The sequence below is a fragment of the Cavia porcellus genome, unplaced genomic scaffold (genome assembly GCF_034190915.1).
Source record: "Cavia porcellus strain 051 isolate PalLab524CR breed Dunkin Hartley unplaced genomic scaffold, mCavPor4.1 scaffold_3, whole genome shotgun sequence".
In the NCBI taxonomy this organism is placed as follows: Eukaryota; Metazoa; Chordata; class Mammalia; order Rodentia; family Caviidae; genus Cavia; species Cavia porcellus.
Genome location: NW_026947486.1, coordinates 120,805,145 through 120,813,689, shown reverse-complemented (window position 1 = coordinate 120,813,689; position 8,545 = coordinate 120,805,145). Strand labels below are relative to the sequence as shown.

The 8,545-nt window shown below is 55.6% G+C and overlaps 1 protein-coding gene across 1 annotated transcript; it reads right to left on the bottom strand.

Moving 5' to 3' along the window:
• Positions 1 to 2,323: 2,323 nt before the first annotated feature.
• Positions 2,324 to 3,709, bottom strand: LOC134475400 (EKC/KEOPS complex subunit LAGE3-like). Its single transcript, XM_063245675.1, has 3 exons — positions 3,136 to 3,709; positions 2,710 to 2,832; positions 2,324 to 2,518 (listed from the first exon to the last, which is right to left on the bottom strand). The coding sequence occupies exons 1-3, from the start codon at positions 3,324 to 3,326 to the stop codon at positions 2,380 to 2,382; spliced, it is 453 nt and encodes a 150-aa protein (XP_063101745.1). The 5' UTR covers positions 3,327 to 3,709; the 3' UTR covers positions 2,324 to 2,379.
• Between the last annotated feature and the right edge of the window lie 4,836 nt (positions 3,710 to 8,545).

The window sequence follows — 8,545 nt, the reverse complement described above, 5'->3', positions numbered from 1 at the left end:
CCAAACCACTCTGTTCCCTACACCCCCTCCCCCTGTCTCTGGGCTCCCACCATTTGCCCCGCACCGAGGTGGTCAGGACGCAGTATGAACTGAGTCCCACTGCCTGGGGGTGGGGGGGGGGAACACCTCTATCTCCCCATCTCTCTAGGCTTCCACGGCAGAGCCCCCTTTACCTCTTTCTGCTCCCTCCCTGCTGAGGGCTCCTTCCTCTGCCCTGCTGCCTGTCAGCTGTTTTGCTGTTGTATGTATCACTTTGCCTGACAATAATGTTTTTATTAAGAAAAAAACCTGACAGGGAAAAGAGCTATTTCTTCAGGAACATTCACCAAGCAACTGTCTTTATCATTCCAGCCTGCAAATGAGCCACATTTCCTGTGATGGGGAAAGGAGTTTGCCTCCCCCTACTCCTGCCTGACATGAGCCTTCACGTGCCATGTGACAGATCAGTCCCCTGTCATCCAGTGACACCAAACCACTCTCCTCTTGCTTGTGGGATTTCCTCCCCTGTCCTCTCCCCCAGGGTCCTCAACTTTCCTGACTGTGCTGCGGCTCATTTCCTCAGGGAGGCCAAGCGGGTCCCTGGCATAACTTCCCTGGAAGGACAGTGTGCCAGCGTCACCAAGATGAGGGCTTCGACTTCCCTAAACACAACTTTGCCCAGTATTGGATACGGAACCCATGGCTTTCCCATGAGTTAAACGCCTACTCCAGTCACATTTTTATTTTATTTTATTTTAAAGAGATTAAGACAAAAGAGGACATAACAAAGCAGATCAGAACAATGTAAGCAACACAGTATTTTGAGACACAGTCTCACTAAATGTGACATTCTTGTCTTTCTCTTTTTTTCTTCTTTTGTCCTTTTGTCTTTTTGTGACAGGGTTTTGCTATGCAGTTCAAGTTATACTGGAACTCACCTTGCAGCCCAGACTAGCTCCGAACTCATGAAGACCCTCTTGCCTCAGCCTCCTGAGTGCTGGGATGACAGGCCTGCACCACCATGCCTGGCCTGACATTCTTGACTGAGGAAAATATGAGCTACTTCATAAATGATACTGGGACTCCAGGAACCTTTGAGAGAGTACTCATGCCATTTCCCACACCAAAGTAAACTTGCATTAGAAGAAAATTTTACATTAATACTGTACACTGTCAATAATGTTTTTAAAGATTTTATACTGAGTAGTAGTTTCCTTGGCCAGCAAAGCCCATAATAAAGAAATGTATTGAAGGCACTTAAAGCGTAAGATCCTCAGAATCATTCTAAAAAAATGTAAAAAGCAAGGCTGGCTGTTACTGCTTGAACAAGGGTTGTCTCGTGCATCTGCCTGCTATTAACCATCATGAAACTTTACAGAAACACAACCTGGCACAAAGGCCACCACAACCTGATAGAAGGGAGCAATGTTTCTTCAAGGACATTCACCGGCAGCTGAATCTATAATCCAGTCCTCCCCATTTTTACCGTGAAAACTTCCGCTGGATTCAGGCTCCTCAGCTTGCTCCGGGTTCATTACTGTAAGCGTGTTCCCATTCCAAGGTCATTCTCTGCCCCAAATAAACACCACGGTCCCTTTAAGAATAGGTTGTTCTGGTTGTTGTTTGTACAAAAACTTTGTAAAATTCTCCACAGGTGAGCCACTGGAACCAAGAGCACTGAGCAGCAGTTCTCTCGGAAGGGGTACGACCTAGGTGGCTGGGGCCTCTGGGCTCTGCAGGAGAGGACTGGGAGCCTCCTCTCAGCTCAGCCAAGGAGCCCTTGCTCCCCAGTGCCCTGGAGAGAGACACCTCTTATCATGAGCCTCCCATCCAGCCTCAGCCAAGGGAGGTACAAATAGTGAGGAGGGGGCTTCCGCTTCCTAAGCTGCCCTCCCACCAAGGGCATCTTCCTGAATGGGGCAGGAAGCTTTGGGCAACATCCCTGGGGTCAGGGACCATGCCACAATGTCGTCAGCCCCCTGGAGTGCATGGCCCCAGTGCAGGGTGTCTTTGAGGAGAGCACTGGCCATTGGCACTGGCCAGGATGCTCACAATGCTCCTGGAGCGTGTAGCTCCTGCCTTGCTTTGAGGCCGGCAGGAAGAGTGGGCATGGAAGCCAGCTCCCCTCCCAGCAGCATGGCATGCTCGCCCCTCTGACCTCAGGTCCATGGGCTGAGAATGCTCCAGTCCCGTGTGCTACTTATGGCCACCAGCTGTTACCTTTACTAGCTCCTCCTCTACCTCCATCCCTAAGTGTGTGTCCCCCAGGGGAAGCCGCCCAAGACCTCAGAGGACAAAAGCCAGAAACCAAGGAGAGGCGTTAGCTGAAACAAACTCAGGAGCGGAAAGGTTGCTCAGCTTTATTTTTTTCAGTGCCACACGCTCAATGTGGTATGGGCTTCAGCCCCCTTTTGCCAGAAGAGAAGAGGACGGAAACAAGGGCTTCAAGCGCTGCAGGATCCGCAAGAGCAGGGCAAGTTCCTCCAGGAACTGGGTGAACACTATCTGGAGGTGGCCACGGTCCTGGGCGACCCATCTCCTGCGAGACAAGGGACAATCGCTCCGGGTCAGGACTCGGAGCCTGGTCAGCACCCCCAAATTCAGCTTCCTCCATACTCAGGGACCCCGACATTCTGCACTGCCCACACTCAGCACCTCCTGCACTCAGAGAGACCGCAAACTCATCCCCCCCCCACCGCCATCTGCGCCCACCGTGCCCCGCGGCCTCACACAGTCAGGACGCTGCGGTCCCTGGTGAGCACCCGGTGAAGGTCAGGGCTCTCCCCGAAATCAGCCAGGTACCTTAGGCTGACCTCAGCCTCCAGGGAGGACCAGAAAGGCACCCTGACCTTGCTGTGGTGAGAGGTTAAGGCCTGATGCGCTACTGTCCACTCCCGGCCCGCCAGGTCCTCTGTCCCCTCCTGTCCAGTTCCGATCTGTCCGGTCCAGTCCAGGCCCGGGAGCTCTCAGGCTGTGCTCACCCACGTGGCTCCCCTCCCTCGCCCCCTTCGCCCGGGCTGTGCCTGTCCACGCGGCCCCTCCGCCCGGGACCCCATCCCCTCTCCTGTCCCCGCGTCCACCGTGGGTCTTGCGCGTCTCTGGCTCCGCTCCCCACGCCTCCCCGTCCCCCAACCAAGGCCCCGTCCTGAAGGATACAATTCATGTAGACCGGTCCCTGTCCTGCTGACCAAGAGCACAATGTCCCCAAAGGGCCACGGGCCATGGGGTATCTGGACGATCCGCAAAATGGTTGCAGCGTAGGCTCCCTCGTCCCCGGAGACACCTGCGCCACCCTGGTCACTCCTGTGGCCGTCTGCTCCGCCCTCAGCACCGCCAGAGGACTGCATGGCTGCCGGACCTTTTTCCTCAGACGCTGCCTGGATTATTTATACCGGATCAAGTAGGCCTCTGTGAAGCTCCGCCCCTTTCACCGCCCACAATGCACCTGGTGATGCCTATAGCGCCTGCGCAAGGTGGCTCTCGTGTATGTGTGCGTGTGTGCGTGCGTACGTGTGCGTGCGCTCATGCGCGCGCGAGCGGATTTCCCGCCAAACTGGCCTTCAGGCCTAAACTGCTCTTTGGTTGCCAGGCAACGGGGCTTTCCTCACAGAGCCCCGTCCAGAACGCCCCCCCCCACGCCCAGTGCCCATGCGCAATGGACCTTCAGGCGTGGGGTCCCCTCCAAGCTGGCTCAGCCCTTGGGTCCAGAGATGCCCTTGGGTTACCGGGCACTGAGGAGTTCCAGAGGTCATGCTCTGTAGTGGCAAAATCTATGGGGCCCTCCGGAGCCACTTGGTGGGATGGCACAGGACAAGGCCTGGCAGGTTAGGAGCATCAAAGCCGTTTCTTGTGTGAATGCCTGGTGCTGGACTGTGCAGGACGGGACGGGGCTGGGCGTGGTGGGGAAGAGGCCCTGTCTGGGATCTGGACGCCTCTTGGAGCTGCTGGACCTGTAACGCCCACAGGGGGAGCCAGGCCTTGGGCGCTGTGCTGGCCCATGGTCCCTGCCTCCAACCAATGCCCCCCAACCGGGTTCTTGGGGAGGAAGTGGCTGTGGCCAAGCCCAGCCCCATACTCTCCAGGCCCGGGCGTGCAGTCAGGAGTGCAGCTTCCTGGTGGTGCCCACCCAGGGGTGTGTCCGGAACAGCCGCTCTTGGGTAAGTTTGAGATGCGAATAATCACTGTTGAGTGAATCGAAACAGGATGGGCGATCAACACGGACTTGTTCAGCTCTTGTTGTGTATCTCAGTAGAAGCATGAAAGAAGTGTCTAAAGGACTACTATACACAGGAAGGGTTCTTTGTATATGAATGGTTTACAACGTGTTCACGAAATATGTAGGATCAAACCAAACATACTGAAAGAAAATTTCCGGGAACTTATTTGGCCATCTGGATAGCTGAAGTCTTTCCTAAACCACTAACAATAGAATGATGATAACCAAAAACATGCCTTGGGTATCACGTTCCAATCGTTGTTTAAAGTAGTAAGCAGGAATTGGCTTATTTATCTACAAATATGCCACACTTTCAGTGTGGTTACTTTTAATGATGAAATAGCAGTTGAGTTTTACTTTCTTTCTTTGTTCCTCCACTATGCACTTTTGGCTGGCCTTGAAGTCACTTTGTAGCCCAGGTTGGCCTTGAACTCACTGGGATCCTCCTGCCTCCACCCTCTGAGTCGTGTGATGACAGATGTGTGTGAAATCATCTGGCTTTTCCTTTCCAAACTCGTGTGTGTGTGTGTGTGTGTGTGTGTGTGTGTGTGTGTGTGATTACAGTTAGCATGTATTACATTTGTCAACAGAACAGTTAAGAAAGTGATTCATTACTTGTGGAGAAAAACTTCTAATTAGTTCCCAAGTGAACTACTTTGCAGAAGTTGTAGTTATTCGGTACTATTCACTAGAGGCTGAATTTTTCCCGGGAAAGTTCTTCTAATTGGCACCTCTGCTTGATGCGGTGATCACTGTTGTCCTGGGCACTCCCTGAAGTCACCGAGTCTCAGGGCCAAGGCTAGACACCAGGGGGCTGACGCCACACAGCTCCCTTTGTGTCTGTGGCTTTGAGCTGCTTCTGCAAAGCGGTCTTTTCCAAATTCTGCAACAGTGCTGGACCTTCCTTGAAAGCTGTCTCTCCAGCGGGCAGCTGGTAGCTCGCTTCAGTGATTCATTGGGTTACATTAGATGTTTTTCTTCTGTTCCTTCCGACTACTCACATATGAGCACAAAAGCCCCACCCATGGGAGGTGCTGGTTAAATAGTGCCCTCCACACTGCCAGTCCTGGCCTAAGCACTGCCAGTCACAGCCTTCATGTGTCTCAGTCAGAAAAGACTTGTTTGGCACGTGACAAAGATATGTTTCTGTCACGTCGGTCACAATGTTTAACAATTTTGACTATGAAACGATGGGGCCCAGGCGAACAAATTTGAGAGTGATAGTTAAATAAGGAACTCTTTGCCAGATACTCAGGATGTTCTTGAATTTCTGGGCTTCAAACCAATACAGTCATGACTCAGCATCCACGGGGAGCTACTCCAGGCTTGGGATCAGGTCCCTGAACCTGAACCGCCATGAACTCAGAGCCCTTGCACCAAATGTAGCATTGGCATGCCCCCTCTGCAAATAGTTTTAGGAATCTCTAGATTACTTACAATTTTAATGCAGTGTAAGCGCTATGGCATTTTGTCCTTCTATCGTGTACCCCGTACATGTTTAGTAGAGACGCGGTTTTCTTCTAGTGCTTCCCGTGCGAGGTTGGTTGCATTTGCAGCACAGTCCTGCAGCGTCAGCCCGAGCTTGCCCTGACCAGCCTCACTGTTCCCTCACTGCCCACGTTCTCCCTTCTCCTGTCTTCTCTCCACAGCCTGCCAGTCTCTCATTGCCCTGCAGCTGATTCCCTTCAAATTGTCCTAGCCACCTTCTAGGTGACCTGAGGCCAGCTTAGCTTCATCTCTTACCTGGGTGTGGATGATGGTGTGTTCCGAGTTCTGCAGAGTTTACTGGACCCCTTTCCCAGAGATGTGGCCCGAATAGTGTTCTCCCTTAGAAGAAGGGGACGAGGCTGGCACGGGTCCCCCTGATGCGGACTTTTGAAGGGCCCAGCTTTACACCAAAGGGTTCGAGATGTGTGGGCCTGCTGATCCCTTGGAGGTCATGGAGAGCTGCTGGCCTCTGGAGGGCTTTCTCTCTGGGCGTCCTGAGCACACCCCCAGTGTGAGCCCCGCTAGGGAGCAGCACCCCAGACAGCGCATGGTTCCCGGCCCAGGAGCTCCTGGGACTGGGCTGGGGACTCAGCTGGGTCAGCCTGGGCTTGCCCAGAGCCAACTCCTCCTCCAGAATTCGGTGGGGGTGGGGTGGGCGGGAGGGTTTCAGGAGCTACGGGAGCGTCAGGGATTCTGCCAGCACAGCGCCCACAGCCGGGCTTCCCCAGTGGGAGTCGAGGGTCCAGCAGCTTACCGAGGTGTCCAGGTCTCAGGCAAGGAATGTCCCCAGTCCCGCCCCAGGGCTGTATTGGGTCCCCAGACTTCCCTGGTACAGAGTCCTGCCTCTGGACACATTCAGTGCCCCTGTAGCAGAAAGGAGTCGTTGGGACTTAGGGCTGGGTGACCCTGAAGGAGACCTGATGGTTAGGGATCCATTGGTACAAGGCAAGGCCCAGCAGGGTGCCTGGCAACACAAGAGGCTTGCAGGCCACCATACCATCTGGCTTGGCAGGCATCTCCTAGGTGTGGGCATGTTTGCAAAGGCGCCACAGATTTCTCCCGGTGTGTTGGGGGGATGGGGGGAAGGGGCGGAGCTTTGCAGACTCCTCCTTCCTCAGCAGGAGCCTGTGCCAGGAGTTCTGGATCCAGGGGGGCACCGAGAGAAGAGGCCCGACAGCCATGCAGGCCCCTGACGGTTGTGCTGGTGGTGCGGAGGGCCACGGAGGTGACCAGGATGGCGCTGGACACCCGAGTGGTGCAGGTGTAGTCACTGGGGCTGGAGAAGGAGGCGCCTGTGCTCCTGTAGTCAGGTGTGTTGTGCAGATGCCTCCCGGGCCGTGGACCTGCGGGCATTCTGGCCTTGTGGTCTGAAGGCTGGGGTTGCATGTGTATGTGCTGTATCCTTTGGGAAGCGGTCACTATGGCCTGGAACGTCGGAGGGAACAGGGTCATAGGGCAGCAGAGGGGAGGTTGGGGCCAGGGCTGTAGCCGCACAGGGCCCATGGTGGCTGCGGGGGACAGGAGCAGGGCTAGGGTCCTGGGCAAAAGGGACAAGGGAGGGGATCCGGGTAGGGTGGGGACAGCCCGAGAGCTGCCCGGGACTGGACTGGACCTCACGGGACAGGTCATGACCGAGGGCATGGTGGGCAGGGCCCAGTCGGTAGATAGGGCATCACGCCTTAACCTGGCTCCTCAGCACCCTCAGGGTGCCTTTCTGTTCCCCACATTAGCGGAGATCACGCGAAGGTTCCTGACACCCTCTGAGGAGCACCATAGCCGGATGATGGTGGACCGCGGCTTCCTGCCTGTGTGAGGCTGCAGGGTGCAGAGGGCGGCCAGCACGTGGACACCCTCTGAGGAGCACCATAGCCGAATGATGGTGGACCGCGGCTTCCTGCCTGTGTGAGGCCGCAGGGCGCAGAGGGCGGCCAGCACGTGGAGCACTGGGTGTTTAGGGCGCTGAATGCAGGGGGCACTGCTCATGGTGGCCGCTGAACATGGCAGGCACTGATTGTGGGTGGAGCTGAGTGCAGGGGGCACTGCGCTTGGGGGGCCCTGCACGTGAGGGGCGCTGAGTGTAGTGGGAGAGGTTGATGCACAGGGCGGGGTCCCTGACAGGGCTGAGAGTCCTGACCTGGAGCAGTTTCCCCTCTCTCTCCCAGGAGATGGGTCGCCCTGGACGCAGGCGGCCTCCAGGCAGTGTTCGCCCCCTTCCTGAGCCAGCTTTCCAGAGTCTTGCAGAACATGGAGCGCATGCGTGCTGCCGATCCCCGTTCATCCTAGCAGGAGAGGGAGGCTGAAGCCCAGGAGTGCCACGCCACAGCGCACACACTTCCTTGGGCCTTCTGTGCCCTCGTTGTTTCACCCTTCAGGAGTTAAGGTGCTCAGAGGCCGCATGTTTGTTTCCTTGTCGCTTGGCAAGAATTGTATTAAAATGTTTCTTGCTGCACAAAGTAAAGCTGACCTATGACTCCGTGCTTGAGTTTCTTTCAGCTATGGAACTCCTTGCTTTGTAGCTTTAGTCCTCTGGGGACAAGGGAACCTTCCCACAGGGAACACCTATTTCTACATGGAGATCAAGGGGAGTGAGTAAAGTCGATGACAGGTGGGTGGGTATCAGTGACACGGAGGACAGGAGCTTTCACAGCCCACAGGCAGGAAGGTTGGGGTACTGCGGTGCTGAGGTGAGGACTTGGTGCTGTCCCCCCTCCCACGGCACTGCTCAATGCAAGGTACCAGGTAGTTGTCCAGGTGCTTTGTGCTTGGTGGCCCAGTGATAGTGCCTCCCAGGGGACATGCTAAGGGGTTGTGCCACCAGAGACCCAGACTGGAGCGACCCCCGCCCGTGATGGTGGTGAGAGG

What these genes read in the sequence shown, in the direction of transcription:
- LOC134475400 (XM_063245675.1), bottom strand. Translation starts at nt 3,326, where the DNA reads ATGCAGTCCTCTGGCGGTGCTGAGGGCGGAGCAGACGGCCACAGGAGT. An exon ending in GGGACCGGTCTACATGAATT is followed by an intron (nt 2,833 to 3,135) that starts GTATCCTTCAGG and finishes CTCTCACCACAG; the next exon opens with CAAGGTCAGGGTGCCTTTCT. An exon ending in GACCGCAGCGTCCTGACTGT is followed by an intron (nt 2,519 to 2,709) that starts GTGAGGCCGCGG and finishes CTTGTCTCGCAG; the next exon opens with GAGATGGGTCGCCCAGGACC.